The sequence below is a fragment of the Dasypus novemcinctus genome, chromosome 22 (assembly GCF_030445035.2).
Source record: "Dasypus novemcinctus isolate mDasNov1 chromosome 22, mDasNov1.1.hap2, whole genome shotgun sequence".
Classification (NCBI taxonomy): Eukaryota; Metazoa; Chordata; class Mammalia; order Cingulata; family Dasypodidae; genus Dasypus; species Dasypus novemcinctus.
Genome location: NC_080694.1, coordinates 50,797,630 through 50,818,246, shown reverse-complemented (window position 1 = coordinate 50,818,246; position 20,617 = coordinate 50,797,630). Strand labels below are relative to the sequence as shown.

Below are 20,617 nucleotides of genomic sequence, written 5' to 3'. Positions count from 1 at the left end.
ATATATACCCATATACATTATCCTGTAGATGACCTTTTACACCAAAATACCTTTATAAAGTTAACTCATGACGCAAGATCCATGAGGTTTTTATGTAGGTGAGTAGATAATGGATATCCATATAGTTGAACACTATGTAGCTTTAAAAAATAAGGTAAATGGGTCAATATGGAAGGATGTCCAAGATATACTGCCAAATGGAAAAAAGGAGGCTGCTGAACAATACAGATGGACCATGTTTATGAAAATATGTATATATTATAGAAATGTGTGTCCATGCTTCCAGAAGATGATCTAAGAAACACAATAGTTTCTCTTGGGTAGAAAGCAGGGGCTGGGAAGGGAAGCAAAGACTTATTTTATTACTATACTTCAATTTAAAAGAAAAAGCAAACATCACTCTTATACTTTAAGAAGAACCTAGTTTAAGAAAGTTTCAATCTGGCCTATGAGCAACAGACTAACGAAATAATTCTGGATCTAAGCTGCCCTCTGGAAAATCATTTAACTGTTATTATCTTGAAATATATTCAAATGTCCTCTTTGTTTTACACTCTTCTCCGTGTGGACAATTTTCATGCTGTTTTCCTTTCCCCTGAAACATCGCTTTCTTTTTAATCAAATCATAATTTATCCTTTCTCAGAAGGCTCACTTCTATTATGTGCTGGGCTTATTAGGGGGTGGGGAGGAGACAGTGCATTAGCATTTGTTAATTGCAGTTCTCTGTTCATTTCATGGAGATGGCCTTTCTCTCTTTAGACCAAAGGATCTTGACCAGGGTCTGTGAGCTTGAATTGAAATTTTTTAAAAACCAAAAAAACATTATTCTTGTGGGGGTATGTTGGTGCAGGTGTGATGTATTTATTAAATAATGCACAGTATAGTGTGGACTTAGTAAGGGGTCTGTGGTTCTCACCTGACTGGCAGAGGGGTCCATGGAACAAAAGGTTAAGAGCCCCTGCTTTAGATTGCAGGTAAAGATTGTTTTTTATTCTATTTGTGTGCTCTAATATTCTTAACGCAGTGATGGGTTTTTCTGTTTATTTTTCTGGGGTTTTTCAAAAGCATAGGTATTCTTCTGTGAAAACAGTTGACATAGTAGTAATCTCATCTTGAACTGCCTTAAACTGGGATTTATTTCTGTTTTCTGCTAGGACTCTCATCAAAGATGTGAACAGTGTATTAAGTCACAAAATAATCCAATATTAATCCTTGGCGTTGAAAGGGTGTGACGATCTAGACTAGACCATAGATGTCCACCCACCTCAGCTGCTGTTCTCCCTGTGTGGAAAGATGTCGACTTGGCAAAAGAGAGAAATTTTCATCTAGCACTTTCAAAATTAAAGCTCCATAATGAAATGTCACTAATAAGTGCAATGATGAAAAGCTTTCTAGCATGAAAACAAACAATAATTATCCCTTCAGAAGTCTTTCTGTCTCTCTATAACTAATATCTATTTTGCTTCTCAAGCGTTAGGTGACAAGATGCATTATTTGCCGATTCTCATTCCCATTCGCTCCTATCCTCCTTAATCAGGCTGAAATCAAGCTTGGACTCCCTGCATATTTAGAAACAACTCTCTAAAAGTCAGCGGGGGGGAGTGGATGTAGCTCAAATGGTTGAGCGCCTGCTTCCCATGTACGAGGTCCCAGGTTCGTCCCCGGTACCTCCTAAGAACAAATCAACCAAACCCCAAACCAAGCAAACTAAAAGAACAAGTCTTAATGGGGAGCAACGTAGCTCAGTGGCTGAGCACCTGCTTCCCATGTACCCGGTCCTGGGTTCAATCCTTGGTACCATGTAAAAAAAAATCATGAAAGTCAACTGGCATTCCCGTGGCCACATGCAGCAAATGTTTCTCAATCCACATTATAGTTGATACTCTTCTTATAACTCTGTCTTCTACATGTAGGGCCCTGCATGCCCCTTGGCCTGCCCCCAACAGTCTTCCTTTCTTCTTCACCTTCACTACTGCCTCTTTTGCTCCCAACTATGAAAGATATCTAAGACTTATTCCTAGATTTCTCCCATATTTTATGCATAAAACTCATGCCATGACTAAACCTCAACTCTCCCATTTATCTGGATTATTCCAAATGTCTTCTTCAGGCCTGACTTCTTGTAATTATAAGACTGAAAATTAGGCAAATGTGTATTACTCATGGTTCATTCAACAAATGGCTGATTTCATATACCAGTTAGTGGCCCTGACATACAAAGATGAGGTGAAAAAATAGAGTCCTAGCTCCTAAGAAAGCTGACAGCATTAAAAGTGAAAGAGATGTTTAAAACAAACAATGCAATTTAATAAGTGACAGCACATCTCACAAGATAACAGAAATGAATTATTAACAAATACCTATGAGCAGCTCTTAGGAGTGGAGGTAATGGTTATACACAGAAGGTTTTTTAATAGTTGTGTTTTTGTAATCCAAGTATCCACAATGTAGTTTTCTCTTTTAATCAACTCTAAAATCAGGAAGTAAAATGTGTTCCTCCCAATCCCAATACAAAGATGAGAACACATGCTGAGATGAAACACAAAGAGATTAGATTAGAAAGAACAAAAGCACCACATAAACAGATTTTTTAAAAATTCCTGGGTATTCACACTCTAGCGGGCAGTCAGCATGTGGAAAGTGTAAAAGGGAGTAAACAATCTCCTAAATATTAGAATAAAGATTCTGAAAGTCGAGGACACAGGGGCATGAGGTGTCCTGGAATGGACTCTCGTGGGTTCATGGCTGGAAGCTTGCCATTGGCCGTGTGAAAGCATTTACCCCACAGAAACTGGCAAACCCTGCAAGCTAGAGCTTTTCTTTTTTCTTTCCCCCAGAGCACTTGTTTACCATCATATCAATAAACATGAGCCAAACTGAGAGTAAAGGCATCAATGAAAAAAAACCCACATCCAGCACAGCCAACGGTGGAGCTCAACCAGTGGACATGTGAAGAGCAGAACTTAGAAGAGAACCTGAAATGGCCGGTTCTCTTAGCCATATTGCTGACCAACCGTTCCCACTTCCTGAACATCTTATACGCAGGTAGGTATTTCCACCTGAAGGAATCACACGTGTGAGCACGTCCTCTTCTAAAGACTACCTGGCGTTTGGTTATACACGCCCACTCACTGCTCATTAACGGCTGCTTGGACATCTGCCCACACTCGTCAACCCCAGTGGGAGCTGCCCAAGAGCAGAAGCCGTTCCTCCACTTTGAATAACGGCACCTCAACAGTAGATGTTTCTGGAACCCCCTATCACGTTTGAAGTACCCCTCACGGTACCCACCGGATGGGCTGCTGTATTAGTCAGCCAAAGAGGTGCTGATGCAAAATACCAGAAATGTGTTGGCTTTCATAAAGGGTATTTATTTGGGGTAGGAGCTTACAGTTACCAGGCCATTAAGCATAAACTACTTTCCTCCCCACCTGTTGGGGCAAGATGGCTGCCGACGTCCGCCAGGGTTCAGGCTTCCTGGGTTCCTCTCTTCCTGGGGCTTGCTTCTCTCTGGGCTCAGCTCCACTGTTACCTCCACAAGGCCAGCTATAGACTATCAGGCAAACGGCTTGTTTCTCTTCCTGGGGCCTTTCTCCTTCCTTACAATCAAGCTCCTCTCTATGCTTACTTCCCGGGGCTCCAGCTCAAAACTCCGACTTACTCTTCTGCTACGTTGTCTTCTCTGTTGGGGGCAGGGATGCAAAGTCCTACTCATGTGGTCCAATCAAAGCTTTAATCATTATTTAATCAAGTAAACCTCAGAATCCAATATAAGCCAATATGCCCAGAAGAAAAGGCCAGTTTACAAACATAACCCAATATATATTTTTTTAATTCATCAATAATATCAAACTGCTACAGAGGTTTTCAGAATGGACCCATCAACCCAAGTGAATCAAATTTTTTCCTATTATGCACACAGAGGATCAGGGAGAAAAGAGACCAGATATCTATGAATTTAAACCAATTACTACTCTCAAATAAGAGCCCTTTCTATCACATCAACCTTTTAAATATTTTAAATAAATAAGAAAGCACTGCTAGTTATAATTTGACATGATGAAAGTATGGAGAAATTTCCAGCAATAAAAAAGGACAACTTCAATAGCAATATGATTATCTTCTTGTTTCACGTAAGGCTTGGTTTGGGGCATAGATTTTTTTTTCCTTCTCACATGTACTTGAGATTGTCCTAAAGTTGCTTTTGTTTTTCTGATCATATTTTATTTACTTTTAACACTTTTTATTGTGGAAACATACCTAAAATAAAACATTTTTCATTTTAACCACATAAGTTTTCATGGATTTTTTTTCTTATTTTAAATTAATTATTTTTAATTGTGGTAAAATATATATAACATTCATCACTTCAAGTATTATTAGCATAAGGTGAATGCACAACTATGTGATTATACTAAATACCATTGACTGTATCCTTTGGATGAACTGTATGCTTCATTAATATATATTAATAACATTTATTTGTTTTAAATTAATTTATATAAAAATCTTTTGATCACTTTTAACTGAACAATTCTATGATATTAAGTACATTAACAATTTTGTGTATCTTTCACCTCTACGTCCAGAATATTTTCATTATCCCAAAGAAAAACTCATACTCATTCCTTCCTCTCCCCAATACCCCTGTCAACTACTATTTTGTCTCTATGAATTTGCTTTTTCTAAGTAGTTCATATAAGAGAAATTATATAATACTTTCCTTTTGTGCCTGGCTTATTTTACTCAAAATGATGTCTTCAAAGCTCACCCATGTTGTAGCATGTATCAGTACTTCATTTCTCTTCATGCCTGAATGATATCCCATTTGTGTACGTACCACATTTCATTTATCTATTCATCTGTTGATGGGTACTTGGGTTGCTTTCATCTTTTGGCTATTATGAATAATGCTACCATAAACACTGATGTACAAGTATCTGTCCAAGTCCCTGCTTTCAATTCTTTTGTGCATATACCTACAGGAGGAATTTTGGTAGGTCACATATGGTAATTCTACGTTTTATTTTTGAAGGAACTGCCTAAGTGTTTTCCTCAGCAGCTGTACCATTTTATATTCCCCATCAGCAATATACTAAGGTTTCTATTTCTCTGCATCCTTGCCCACATGTTATTTTCTGTTAATTGACATCCTGGTGGGTGTGAATTGGAGTATGAAGACTTGGAAATCTGGTTTCTTTTATTTAGCACAATGCATTAAAATGTCTTCCCTGTTATTATACATATTTATAATTTGTTACTTTTCATTGATGAGTAGTATTCCATTGTAATGGATACACCACAGTTTAGATTTAATTAAGAATGAATTCACCAGCTGAAGGACAATTGATTATGCACACAGGTTTTTACATAAATAAACATTTTCATTCTTTGGGGTAAATACTGAGACTTAAAAATTAACACTGCTATTATTATTTCCTAAGATCTTTTTCTTCTTCTCTGCGTATTAGTTTTTTTCAGGGCATTCTCTTCTAGTTTTTTACCTTCTCTACTTTTTAATTTGTAACAGATACCCCTCAGCTCAAATGCATACTTGCTACTCCTACAACTGGGTAGCTATTAATTTGGTAGAGCTCCTACAGGGTTGATGGGATATATTTTTTAAAACAATGTTTTTAATTATTATTACTGTGAACTCAATTCTGCCTCCTGGTTTTTGGCCTGGGAAACACACTTACAGAGAGAGAAACAAAATGCTCAATTATTCAAAAACTTTAATGTTTTGTTTCTTCTCCTTCAGATTTCTATTCCAAAGTAGGAAGAAAGTGAACTAATGCATATTCAACTAATCATTTCTGCATTAGCAGTGCTGAAAGCATTAGGAAACTTTTAGATGGGAAAAAAGTTAGAAAAATCCAGAAAAAGATAAACTAGAAATCCCTACAAATCAGCCCCCAAATAAGAGTGCCTCCAAGACTTTAATAAAAACATGGTTAAGAAGTGATTCGCTGTAACATATTTACATTTAAAAAAAAAACAGGTAAATTCACCGACTTGAACTGGAATTGACTTATGAAAAGTAGAATCGACGACTGAAGTAAAACCCCGTGCTATTTGATCTTAATACTCTGCTTGATCATGTAAATTATGCAAGACAGGAAATGCTCTTTAAAACTATTTTCCTACTTCTGTGTTCTGACAGTTATTGGGAAATAGAAACATTCTGAGAAAATAAAACTATCATGAAACTTAATGACCGCATCTGACCCCAATGACGGTTTCTTTCCAGCGCTGAGGAACGGAATCGAGACCCTTGCTTTCCACCTGACCTCACTAGTATAAAATACGTGGAGTTCACTCTTATCCTGTCGCATATTCTCTCAACTGACAAGTAGTTTTTCTGCCATCCTCCACCACTGTGAGCCAAGCCAAAAAGGCACCACATGAATTTTTATTATTGAGGGAAATACCATGTGCCTGAACTAATTTAATCGTCAGCTGAAATAAATCAAACCATGTTAACTTTTATGACCCACTGCATTTTTAATTATGCCAAAGTTAATTTGCTTCCTGATATTTCAAAGAACAAAGGTCTTCTGCAGATAGTTAAAATGCAATTAGACTAAACTGATCAGGATTAGCATCTGCTGTAGCAAATACACCCTACAGAGGGGGCCACCGTCAGAGGGAGAGCTCTCAAGACAGCCGGACAATACTTTCCAAGCACAGGGTTTCTAAGCTGGAAACAATCTTCAGGGTTATCTAGTAAAGCGCTGTTATACTGAGGTCCACAGAAATCAGGAGTTTGCGTGAGGCATGGACTGGGAGGGGAGATGCAAGGGGATCAGGCCTTTTTCACTCCTAGAATAGCATTCTCCGTGCTAAAACAGGATCATCCTATTAAACGCATTTCCATTTCCACGATCGCCATGGGAATTTTTTCTCTTTAGAGCAGCCACCTGGGATGCCCCCAATCAGCAAGCCACGATCTCCTTGGAGGTGGTCAGAGAAGCTGGATTCATCCTTAGAGGAAGGGTATAGACGGTAGTAAAGGAAACTGAGTGATGGGTTAAGGGCTGAGCACCGCCTATCAAGTGCCTACGACAATGAGGGTGGAAACAAAGGGGAAAATATGTAGGCAGAGATGAAAAGAAAACAAGAATGGTATTATCATGCTCTATAACAGAACCCTCAGCCCGAAGTATGAACTACATTCTGAAAGATACTTTCTTAACACAAGTTAGAAAAATGGGAAAGAAGTAAGATTTGGTGATAGTGGTAATGAATAATAAAGTGACAATAATAATAAGAGCAGTGATATTTTTTGAGCACACACTCCGATGGGCACATAATATTAACACATTCATTCCTTACAACAACCCTACGGTAAGCATGCATTCCAGTAATATCCTCAATTTATAGATGAGGAAATGGAATTCCACACAGGGAGAGGCAGACATACTTACCACTGTGCCTGTCACTTGGGTCCCTTTTGAAAATCTTGCTCTAACTGCTGATAAATTATCCTGCAGATACTTTAGTTTTCCAGAGAGAAACTGAAGCATCTAGAGGGTGCTGTTTTTAGATTAAAACTGATTAACAAGAAAGATCTGGGGAAGTGGATGGGGCTCAAGCAATTGAGCTCCTACCTACCACATGGGAAGGCCCAGTTTCAGCTCCCGGGCCTCCTAAAGATGAGCAAGACAACGGGCTGGCGCAATGGACTGGTGCAGCAAGATGATGCAACAAGAGACACAAGAAGGAAAACATAATGAGAGACACAACAAAGCAGGGAGTGGAGGTGGCTCAGGCGATTAGGTGCCTCCCTCCCACATGGGAGGTCCCAGGTTCAGTTTCTCCTAAGGAAGACGAGGACACAATGAACAGACACAGCAAATGCAAACAACAAGGGGGTAAGGATAAATAAATTAATTAAATAATTCCCCTTAAAGATTTTCATGCCACATTCATTGCACAAAATAAATCTCTAAAAAAAAAAGATCTGGCTGGTAGAGGAAGCAAGAATCTGAGAAGAAAGCGTTCTTATAGATGAAAAAATGCTTAGGAAGGAAACCTAGTTATACATCTACCACAAAACACCAGAAAAGCAGGCTCAAAAGACCAACACACAAATAAAACCTACAACTACAGATGATGAGAATAGGTTTGTAATTAGAAACTCTGAAGGGAAGATGACCCATGATCATGTACCATGTAAAGAAACCGAATAGTTATGCAGGGAGCTCTGGTAAGATCAAACCACCCCTGCAAAGGACGGGGTGGGGGGTGGGGAGCATTTCACCAAGGACAAATAAAAGACTGAGGAGAAACTCTAAGAGTGAAACCATAAATGTTAAGAACCAAAATAAAGGGAGGCTAGTGAAAAATGCCAAAGACAAAGAAAGATGGAACCAGAGCTTGAAGAAGCTCCCGGAGCTGCACTTGGCACACGACAGCTCCTCAGTCCATACATAAGTATATACTGCAAACATGAATGAATGCAGGAGGATTCGCAGGTAACAACAAGAAAATATCCTGTCTTCTTCACTTTTTTTAATAAGGAGAACAATACAATACTTGTGCCATTCGTAAGAGTTCCTAATCACTACCTGGTCATGCAAATATCCAAGAACAGATCTACCAGGGAAGTGAAGCAACTTGCAGTTACAGTAAGTAAAAGAGAGTCATGAAAAATAGGAAAGTGCTTAAGAACTAGAGACGGATAACCTTAACCCAAATTTTCAAAAAACTATTTTGAAACAGTAGATTCTGGAAACAAGAGACAAGCAAAATTCTAGCATTAATCATTAAGCATGTGCTTTGAGAACTATTAGAAAGTGAAGCAGTGGTCACTAATACATGCCAAACGTAGCACTCCCTTTTCTTTGTTAATATTGGAAGACTGACAGAGAAAGAGAAAGTCCATAAACATAGAAGTAGGCGAAGGGAAAATCACAGAGGACAGAAGAAAGTGAAATCATGGATTAACCGACCAATGCTTGGTTAGCAGTAATGATCTTGGCCCATTCCTATTCGAAACATTTTTCCCCACCAAGTCTCAGACAAGACCAAGATATAAATGCAATCTTATCAAAGATGTAAGTCACATAAAGCAGAGGAACAATTAACACGGAGAAAAAGAATGTCGGAGCCAATAAGAATTGGACAAAACTGAAGGGATAATTTTGGTAACTAAGACAAAGGGCTTTCTCTAGTCTGAGTCCACATGTTCCCAGGGTGAGGGCAGTCTCTCAGCTCTGTCTCAGCACCCAGCCAGTGAGACTTGCTTTTAATCAGTTAAGTCATTTACCCCATTCACAATATCAGTGAGCATTTAGCTCATTCCAAACTTCCCTCATAAATAGTTCCATGTAAAATATTTTCATGGTATAAACCCCGTTGTCATCTAGCTAGTAGAAGTGTGATAGGTAGATCGAAACTCTATTGTACAGAGTTTAAGGTATACAATTTAGATACAGATTATCCCCAATCAGAAAATTTCATTTTATAGCACTGTCTTAACTTAAACTTACTCCTATTGGGAATGTCTATTTTTCAATAATAACCAATTCTTATAACAGCTAATAATGAAGAAGCACATGATTATAAATTGCCTTCTAAAATTGCCGAAGACTGAAACCTTGGGGCCTCAGTTTCCTTATTTTTTAATACTAGAAGGAACAACCAAATGGTCCCCGAATTTAACATACTTCAGTGCTGAACCATAGTAAAAGGCCTAATTAAATTAGTATTTAAATGATAAACAGAGGAAAACTCTTATAGATGAGGAAGCTTAGCACACGATCTACATGATCCGACATAAATCTCAACCTTCTCCAAGTCTGTTTCTTCATCTATAAAAGAGCAATAAGAAAACCCATGGTCAGTTCATGGCATCTACAGTGCAGCATCTGCCCGGGATGTCTAAGTGAGGAAAATTATATTCCATGAATGAATAAGACTATTCAATCAAATTATTAATATAATGAATTGGAGCAGAGATGTACAAGATCACGCTGGCTCTGAGGCCTGTCCAACTTAATTATAACCAGATTGACTATATTAGCACAACTAATAAAGAAAGAAGCCAGTCAGAAGTAGGGCTGCACGCTAAGGGAACCTCAAAACGTCAGAGTCACAAAGCAAAGTTTGGTAACATCCATCCAAGTACTACTGTGGAAAGAATATCTTGGCCAATGACCTTTTCCATGTCATTTTTTTCCCTTGTCCATGTCAAGGTTATTTCTACTGTAAAGATGGATGTGACCCAACTAACTCCAAGAGGTCTGGTCCCATTGGCAGCAAGACAATCACAGTATCTGTTTCAAAATGAGTGTATTTCCTAAAGAATGTTATGATTACCTCATTTTGGAAAAAAAGGGATAGAACAAGAACACTTTGTTCTTGCTTTAGGGTAAAAGGTGCTACTCTTAAGTTATTAGCATTTTTATTGCCAACAACTGCTAATATTTTGAACTCTCTCTGAGACATAGGAAGCTTCAATAAGAGTTTTATACATATTAATTCATTTCATCCTCATCCCAACCCTATGTTATAGGGACTATTATCCCCTTTTAGGATGAAGAAACCGAGGTACAGACATATCAAGTCACTTGCCCGAGGTCACTCAGCTGGTTAGTGCTGGAGCCTGAACTTTTTTTTTTTTAAGAAGGTACCAGAGATCAAACCCAGGACTTTGCACATGGGAGGCAGGCGCTCAACCACTGAGCTACATCTGCTCCCCAATGAGATAGTTTTTTTCACTTGTTTTTACTTGTTTTTAGGAGGTACCATGGATCGAACCCAGGGCTTTGTACATGGGAGGCAGGTGCCCAACCACTGAACTATATCTGCTCCCCAATGACAGATGGTTTTTTTATTTGTTTGTTTGTTTTTTAGGAGGTACTGGGGATTGAACCCAGGACCTTGTACATGGGAAGCAGGCATTCAACCACTTGAGCAACATCTGCTCCCCTGGCCATTAACTTTTAAATTACATTGAAACTTTATGTTCATCAGTAAGGACCAACCCACAGGAAGGTCTAATTTCCACTACTATTAACATTTGTCTAATTATAAAAAGGCATTTGAGCTAATAATTATGTCTCCTGAAATGTACACCATGAGGAAAGAGGCTTGCTGCTGATGCATGGGATGGTGGAGGTGGGGGGCCACAGGAGAGGAGAGGTACAAAAACGGGGTAAGGGATACTATAAACAGACTGAGCCCCAATTACCGAGCAGGCCCAGTAAAGCAGATTTTAGGAAGAAGTCTCAAACCAACCTAATTCCTTTAGCTTTCCCGTAGTAAGAGCCTGCACTTACCAGCAGCCATAGCCATTCGTAGGGTGAATACTTAGAATGTCTCTATTCCAATAACAATTGATTTTTAAAATGGAGAATATAAAAAGAATGGCAGGGCAGCTGCTTGACGCTCTTATCATCTTTGTCTATACATCCAGTAAATAAATGCCTGGTGTTCCCACGCTCAATCTAACCAGCCCGGGGTTGGTGGATGTGGAAGGGGACAGATATATCAGGCAATTTCTTCAACCATGATACCTAAAATTCACCTGACTCCACTGGTTCTGATGCCATGCTCATCAAGCATTCTGTTTCTGTCTACCCATCTCGATTTTCCTATAGGGCAAAAATGTACTAGCCCCTTGAAATTCAAGTAATCTAGCTTGGGATTTTTTAAGAAATACATTCCAACCATACATATCAATCTTGGGAGTGTAAAGTGATACACCCATGAGAGATGAATCTGGTTTTGCCTTGCTGAAAAAAATGAGTCGGCTTTCAATGCCCTGTGAGTGTTCCTACTCAACTCCTCTTCCCGCTCTATATGGTTTTCTCCTTTCTTTTTTTCCTGTAAGAATTCTTTCAGGTACTTACAAGGATTAAGAAAAATAAATGTAGTTGTGCTTACCAAAGTCACTGGCACGGGATAGTTAAATGTTCATTTGTTCTCCTATCCTTACCTCTAGACTTATTATTACACCAGATTTAAAGGCTAGCAAACAGAAAACTATGCTCATGCTAAATTAGAGTTCATTTTAATAATCAATGAGACTACAGCAGTCCTATGAATTTTGATGGAAACATTTCTTCTACTTCTAAGATCCTAAAAAATAGAACATTTAGTTCAAGAATATACTAGAGTGTGGCAGGAGGGAAAGGGCTCCTAAAAAGATCAATTTGAGGCCAAAAGAAGTAAAAATCTAATTTTCACAAATAGGTGCTATGAACAGAAAAGTTATATAAATTACCCCAAGTCCAAGATCAGAAAGGAAATCAGTGTAATAAATAGCATATTTATAGCATTAGGATGACATAGCATCCAAACTCTCGCAACCATCATGATGATTTTAATAGTAGTAACATGAGGACAAATGATAAATAGTATAAAGACCAGTAAAAACGTATTGGCTTGGTTAATGTTTTGAAGTAATCTTTGAACATGGGAAAATCATGGGTAAAACCCATTCTGAGTCTCAACTTCATTTGTATTATTGTTATTGTGAAACTATCCATCTTTCGCAGAACCTCGCTCACATGAGCCAATTTAAAAATACAAAACAACAAACATAGGAAAGTTATATTTCCTGTTAGCCTGCATTTTTTTTCTGGCAGTGCCTGAGAGTTGAAATTTTATGTTGCAATTACAGTTTTCCCCTTTCAGGGTGCCTGGTGGCTTTGTTGACAGCCCACAGCTGCCTGACTCTTCCACGCAGGCTAGTGTAAAGACACAGATAAAATCACATTAATCATCAGGATAAAGAGAAGAGCACATACCTCGTTCAAATTTTAACCGTTGATAAAGCTGAAACTGATCCACGGGCACCAAACAGGCAATCTGAAACGAGAGACATTGGAAAGGTGAGATTTCAGTAACCATATAGCCCTGAGTTACCAGCCTTTTAAGGTTCTCCTTGTTTTGCTCACTCTGTCCTCTCTAGACTAGTGGTTGGCAAACTTCTCTAGCTCCATGCCATCCATATGGTAACCGGAAGCAATTCCCACATCGTCTCCATCCCTATTCCATGGATGGGAATCACTGCTCCAAACACCAGTCACCAGGTCATTGCTTGCATTCCATTCTTTTATCAGTGACCAGACAACCAAATTTCAAGACTTGGACTTCCCAAATTATCTGTGTACGCATATCAAAGAAGCAACTTTTCTCTCTAAATTCATTTAAGAAACCTTAGAACAGGTTATAGCTCTAGCTTTAGAACCTTAAAAACTCAAATTAGGTTAGACAGTGCCTTAGGAATGATGCAAACTCCATATGCCATCTAGGAAAGAGTATCTTCTTAAGCAATATAAAAATGACTTCTTCTGACAAAAATCACTTGGTAGGGCCCCAAAGTCTTGGTTATCATGCATCGGCATTCCATGCCCTGGTAGAAAAAGGAAACCAAATACATTTCTCGGCCGCTAGGCTGCATTTCCATGTCCTGTGATGGTGATGTGAACCTAAGATTTATTAGTATACAGCAGTGATTCATGTTTAACCAAATGACATTTTGGATTAATCAATCTAAAAATGGCTTTCAAAGGCAGATGCAGGAAAAGCTAATTGTTCTTAAACTGACATTCTAAAAATACTTTTTCCATTGACGTCAAGATGTAAGTATATTAATGTTCTTTAAAAGGTTTTCAACTGAGAAAATCAAAGGATTTGTTATTAGGCTTCCAGGCATTGAGCAAGTTGGTACACTACACAATCTTTGCCTTGACAATTCCAACTCTAAAGTAATACTCTTTTGGGGGTGGGGCAGGGCATAAAATATATCTAGATGGAAGTTCTTGTAGCTAATGAAAGGAAAAGGTATCTGCTTTGATAAAACTAAGAAAATATATAGCTAAAGTTGTATTTAACCAATACATTTAAAAATATATTTGTCTAAACCCCCCTCACAAAAAAAATCATTTTTAAATTTTGCAAATGCATTAAATGAAGTTAGCTAAAAGGTATGAAGAACCACAAAACAGGCAAGTTCAGAGTTCTCCATTCTTAGTAAAATATGGTGAAACACAGATGGAATTTAATTTAAAAACATTTCTCCAGCTTGCGGGGTGTGGGAAGGAAGTTGCATTGTCATCTGGTACCATAAATAAAAAATACCAAAAATCCTTGGCAATCACTATAAAAAAATACATACATGGCTAGAATTTTATTATACTGAAAGTCAGCTTTGTTGCGTCTGTTATGATCCTACTTGGACATCTTTTTTGAAAGACAAAGGTGTCTAATAAATAAAAGGCAGAGTTGGAGACAGAAAGTAGAAGCAGGCAAGAGATAGGAAGCATTAAGGAGTCAGAGTTCAGTCCTTGAGTTTATCCCTGATTCACTGTGGGTGGAGGAAAATAACCTAACGTGACTTCAACCTTTGGGCCAAGGTGACTTGGGGATGATATCATCAGGCCCCAGAGACCTCAGTGATGTTCTAGAAATCTACTTTAACAATTAAAACAAGAAACAGTTATTTGAGGTCTTTGACCCTCTGAGAGAACACAGGACAATCCTGTAACCCACTCGCCCTCATCTAAAAGAGTTTCTGGACTGATGAAGACCTTCTAACACTTAAAAATTAACCCCCAGGAATTCTGATTTAAGGTCAATGACAAGCAATCTATAAACTAGCAGAGCCAAGCCCAGTTTTATGGGAGACAAAGCAAGCAGGAGGTAAGACAACTCTGACATAGACGAAATGCTGATGAAAAAAGTGACAGAAATTAATGCAGTAAAAAGTCACAACAGCAGAGATGGATGTTTAATTTTTAAATTAGAAATATAAATTTTACCAGAGTACAGACTACTGCAGACAGGGAAGCCACAGGTCTCTGAAATATTTTTTTCCCTTACAGTCCTTTGAATTTCCTATTTATTATTTTATGGGTCAAACATTTGGATGGAATTAAGTAAAATAATTGTTCTACTGACATTTGTGATTACGAATAAAGTTACTTACATCCCATCTCAGTCCATCTGACCCTTTAGCATTAAGATTACCCCCGGGGAACACCAGTCTCTACTCGTTGACTGCCCGTAATGGGTAAAGCACTGGCTGGACTCCTGGGGATACAATGAGGTAGGAGACAAAGAAGCTGCCCTCGAGGAAATTATACTACAGGGAGGGCAATAAATAAAATGAGCTTAAGAAAAACTCCTAACCCCACTCCTTGATCTTGTCCTGTGCTGGCTTTTACAGATGAGAGTTAATTTACAGAAATGTTTCTATCATACTTTTGGCTTTCAATGAGAAAAAGCTGGACCTGGCAAAAGGATGATCCAAAATAGTAAATTCCTGGTTCCACTAGTATATGGAGCAAAGTTGCTATTGATCAAGGCCTTTATTTCTACAATGATGAAATTGAAATAATTGTGTTGGGAGGATTATTGGAAAGCTCAGTCAGGCTACAGTTATAAGGGCTACACTTCCTGCTTGGAGGAATCACAAGGAATCAAGAACTGACTGCTAGAGTGAAAATCCTAGAGAAAAATAGGAGATTATAAAGAAATGTCTTCTAAACAATTACCCTCTTTCTGCCAACAATGAAATTCCAAAAACCTAAAAACAGTATCACAGCATTCTTTCTTAACTTCTATTGTGGAATAATTTTAGATTTTAAAAAGTTGCAGCATTTGTGAAGAGTTGCCATCTGCCACTCCCCCAAACTTCTCCTAAGGTTAACATCGTACTTCACCATAGTACAGTTAGGAATAGGCACAAGTAACTAATCTGCAGGCCTTATTCAAATTTCCCACATTGTCCCAAAAGTGTCCTTTTTGGGATCCAATGCAGTCCGCCTTGCATTTACCTGTCCCGTCTCCTTCATCTTCTACAACCTGGGGCAGTTCCTCAGTCTTTCTCTGCCTTTCATTACCTTGGCAAGTTTGATGAGCCCAGGCGAGATATTCCATACAACGTTCCCTCATTCAGGTTTGTCAGATGCTTTCTCATGAGTCCATGGAGACTGGGCATCTTTGATAAGAATACCACAGCAGGGAAGCGGATTTGGCCCAACAAATGGGGCATCCACCTACCACATGGGAGGTCCACGGTTCAAACCCCGGGCCTCCTGACCCATGTGGAGCTGGCCCATGCGCAGTGCTGATGCACGCAAGGAGTGCCATGCCATGCAGGGGTGTCCCCCGCGTAGGGGAGCCCCACACACAAGGAGCGCGCCCCGTAAGGAGAGCTGCCCAGCGCAAAAAAAGTGCAGCCTGCCCAGGAGTGGTGCTGCACACACGGAGAGCTGACACACCGAGATGATGCAACAAAGAGAGACACAGATTCCCGGTGCCACTGACAAGAATACAAGCAGACACAGAAGAGCACACAGCGAATGGACACAGAGCAGACAACTGGAGGGGGGAGCCAGGGAAGGGGAGAGAAATAAATGAAAAATAAACCTTTAAAAAGGTGTGACGTGTCTCCTCACTGGTGATGTCAACTTTTTAACTTGGGGCTTCTGCCACGTTTCTCGAACCTTTGTAACCAATACGTGCTCCACAGAGACATACTCTGAGACTGAGATTCACAAATATCCTGCTTTTCACATTTGCCCACTCATTTTTTACCCATCGATGATTCTTGCCTAATAGACTAGGAAAAAGTACAAAGTCCTTCACTTGATTTAAACGTAAATTTGTTCCCCTCTCTTCCTCGAAATTTGTGCTAGTCTACCTGTTAAACAGAAATTTCTTTCTCCTCTAATCCAAGCATAACAGACCACTTTTCCTTCTCACCATCCTCCTGGAAGTTCTTCCCCTCCTCCCCAAAAGAAGAAAATTAATTCAAAGAGAAAATAAATTCAGTTTCATTTTAGTAGAACAAGAACAATAATGTTAGAACAACAACAAAAAGCTGCTAATTGCCTATAATCACTGCATTTTTTTTTTTCCTGGTAAAATTGAGCCTGGGGATACTCATCAAATACCCAGTTTCCACTCGGCTGTTCCACTCGACCCGTCTGCCAAGCACAACTGGGCGAGGCAGAGTATGCCCCTTCATGGGTGCTGAGATCGTTACACGCAACAGCCAGGTGGCTGGACCTAACAGCCACACCTAGGAAAACTGAAGCACATGCTTGCTTTTCATTATTGAAGTATGACCGTGATATCTGAGCAAACACACCTACTGCCTACAGAGATCTAAAGTCATTGAGACTAAACCCTACCAAAAACCCAAAAACAAAGGAGAAAGGGGACAGTAGAGCCCGCTTTCACAGATGGCCCCGACCACTAGATCATGGAGCATGTCAAGGTTTTGGCATTTTTTTAGGTGATATGACCTGCAAAATTAAAGCCAGAAGAAACAGTACAAGCCTTTAGATAGGGCTCTCACTCAATGCATGAAATACAGACACTAAGAATGTTTTTTATCTCAACTCAGAAAACAAGACCTCCTCTTTTTTTTTTCAAAGACTTATTTCTTTATTTATTTCTTCCTCTCCCCCCCGCCCCAGTTGTCTGTTCTCTGTGTCTATTTGCTGCGTCTTCTTTGTCCGCTTCTGTTGTTGTCAGCGGCACAGGAATCTGTGTTTCTTTTTGTTGCGTCATCTTGCTGTGTCAGCTCTCTGTGTGTGCGGTGCCATTCTTGGGCAGGCTGCACTTTCTTTAGCGCTGGGCGGCTCTCCTTATGGGGCACGCTCCTTGTGCATGGGGCTCCCTACACGGGGGACACCCCTGCGTGGCAGGGCACTCCTTGTGCACATCAGCACTGCACATGGGCCAGCTCCACATGGGTCAAGGAGGCCCGGGGTTTGAACCGTGGACCTCCCATGTGGTAGACGGACACCCTAACCACTAGGCCAAGTCCACCACCCAAGACCTCCTCTTCTTACGGGGAGTGGGGGTAGGGTCCCAGCACATTCGCATGAGTGAAATAGCCCAGGCTAAAGTCTCATCACCTAAATATGAGAGAAAAAAAATCCTGGCTGAAAAAAAAAGAGAGCCATCACCATTCAAGGACCAGAAGGCAGAGTCCACTGAGGAAGTGAAAGACAGGGGAGAACTACAATGCCAAGGTCACTGCTGCTCGTCAACAGCTGCTTCTGCTATTCTGTTTTCACGTGTTCTGCAGAGACCTCATTGGGTCACGTAGCCCGGAATCATCTCCTTTGGTCATCCTTTGCCTTATCTCCCTGATTCATCTATGTGACTGCCCACGGGGCGCAGTCAACCCACTGCTGCTTCGTTTTCTTAAATTTGCCTTTAGTTTAAAAAGCAGCTCAGAAATATTCTCGACTCGTAAGCAGTTGTAAAACAACATTTTAAACAAGTTTTAAAACAAAATTGAGGGAAACAGATGTGGCTCTAGTGATAGGGCTTCAGTCTACCATATGGGTTTGATCCCTGGGGCCCCCTGGTGAAAAAGAAAAAGAGAAAGCGTGCCCACACCGCGAGCCAGTGCCTGCGCAAGTGCTTGCACAGTGAGCCAATCCTGCGCGAGTGCCAGCGCAATGAGCCAGTGCCCCACACAAGTGAATCACGCAGCAAGATGACGATGCTTCAAAAGAGAGACAAGGGGAGGGTCAAGGTGAAACCAGCAGAAACCAGGAACTGAGGTGGCCCAATTGACAGGGAACCTCTCTCTACATCAGAGGTCCCCAGGATCAAATCCCAGTGAATCCTAGAGGAGAGGAAATGAGAAGACAACACAGGCAGCAAAAACAGCAGGGCGGGAAGGGGGGGATAAATAAATCTTTTAAAAAAAAAATTGATCTGGGAACCTCAAAATCATCTACTCACTCTGGCTTAGCAGGCTATCTTTTGTTACCCCTAAGTTGGACTACTCTCCAGCCAAAGGTTATTCCATACACACTTCCCTTCCAGAACCTTAAGCCACAACAACAGAAACAGGGCCACTTGCTTGCACATCCTCATCTTTCCATTATCTTTCGGGCTGTGATCATGGGAAGGAAGGGTGTTAAAGGAAGAAAAGGCAAGTGAAGGCAGCTAAGGGGTGCTTTGGGGGGCCACTGAGATCCCCATTAATTGAGCAGCCTTTCACAAAGTCACCTTACATAAACACACAAGCTAAGTGAAAACGGTGCTTACTTTGCAAACACAGCTTCAAATTACATAGTATTCCCCCTCTCCCTATACCCCAGTCCTCCAGACTACCTAAATCCCCTCCCATAGAAATACTGGAACCATCACTCTTGGCAAAAGCATCTGCAACCACCCTTCTTCTGGTAGGTTTTGCGGTGGCAGCAGCAGAGGCCCAGCTGGTCACGTTGGTGCCCCAGCTCTGGGAAGGGTGGCTGGTGGGTGAGAAGCTCTCTGTTGCCCTGCACGGCCTGCTGGCCATGGAAAACGGTCAATTTCTTGGGCTGTGCAATGGTAGGTACTATTCAAATGGGTTCTGTGCTCACCACTCAATGTTTTCACACCCATGACCAGTGTTTCCAGCTCCCTGCAGTAAGTGGTGGTACACTACTTCCATAACCACTGTAGGGGAGCAGCTTAAAATTGGCTGTGCCTTTTTCGGCAGGGTAACTAACTTCGGGCAAGCAAGGGCCTTGTCTAAAGTCATACAATCTGTGTCCTGCTTTTCATAATCCCATGTTGGACAGGATCCCTGGATCAAGTACATTGGCAAAGCTCTACAAAGCAACAGCTGCAAGTACTCGCTGACTCCATGAGGGAACGTTTTACTTTTCCCTGGCTCGTGGCAGGTTCACCTCTAGTCACACAGTCTAGAGAATCACTCTCTCCTACCAGCTTTTGGGACACTGAAGGCGAAGCTACCATTCTCTGTTGTTTCCCACACAGGCAAACAGTATTTAAAGTGGGCTTTTACATGCTTCTCTGACAAGGCCCCTTCCTGGTAAATGAAAGGCAAGGGGCAGAGCCACAGCCAAACCAATTTGGAATAATCAAGAAGGCAGGTCCAGGGAAGTGGACTTGGTCCAGTGGTTAGGACGTCCATTTACCACATGGGAGGTCCGCGGTTCAAACCCCAGGCTTCCTTGACCTGTGTGGAGCTGGCCCATGCGCAGCGCTGATGCACACAAGGAGTGCCCTGTCACGCAGTGGTGTCCCTGCATAGGGGAGCCCCACGCACAAGGAGTGTACCCCGTAAGGAAAGCCGCCCAGTGCAAAAGAAAGTGCAGCCTGCCCAGAAATGGCACCGCCCACACGGAGTTGACACAACAAGATGACGCAACAAAGAGAAACACAGATTCCCATGCCGCTGACAACAACAGAAGCGGACAAAGAAGAACACACAGCAAATGGACACAGAGAACAGACAACTGGGGCAGGAAGGGGGAAGGGGAGACAAATTTTAAAAATTTTAAAAATTAAATAAAATAAAAATTAAAAAAAAAAAAAAAAGGCAGGTCCAGCCCAAAGCCAGCAGGAGGCAGACACATGGAGCACAGGTAACTGTTGAGCTAGACCGATGCAAAAAGCTCTAGGAGCAGAGAGCTTCAGCTCCTGGTTTCCTTTGAAGATGAAGAAATGGTATGTGTCAGTGCATCTTATGAGACAACCAATGAAGAGCCATGTATTGTGACATAAACCACAGCAATTCAAAGGGAACTTTAGCTTCATTCAGAAATATCTTTAATAAGCAGAGTGTATTCATAAATTACTTCCGTAATTAAATGTATTTTTAAAAGGCAGAAGAAGTAG

General features: G+C 40.6%; 1 protein-coding gene across 7 annotated transcripts in view; it reads right to left on the bottom strand.

Annotated features, from left to right (window-relative positions):
• RNF144B (ring finger protein 144B) overlaps positions 1 to 20,617 on the bottom strand; it is a 220,906-nt gene that overhangs the window by 19,790 nt on the left and 180,499 nt on the right. For all 7 annotated transcript variants that reach the window (XM_058285295.2, XM_071210992.1, XM_071210993.1 and 4 more), the window contains one exon: positions 12,760 to 12,820. In XM_058285295.2, coding sequence (XP_058141278.1) covers positions 12,760 to 12,820 — 61 coding nt within the window. The remainder of the gene's footprint in view (positions 1 to 12,759; positions 12,821 to 20,617) is intronic.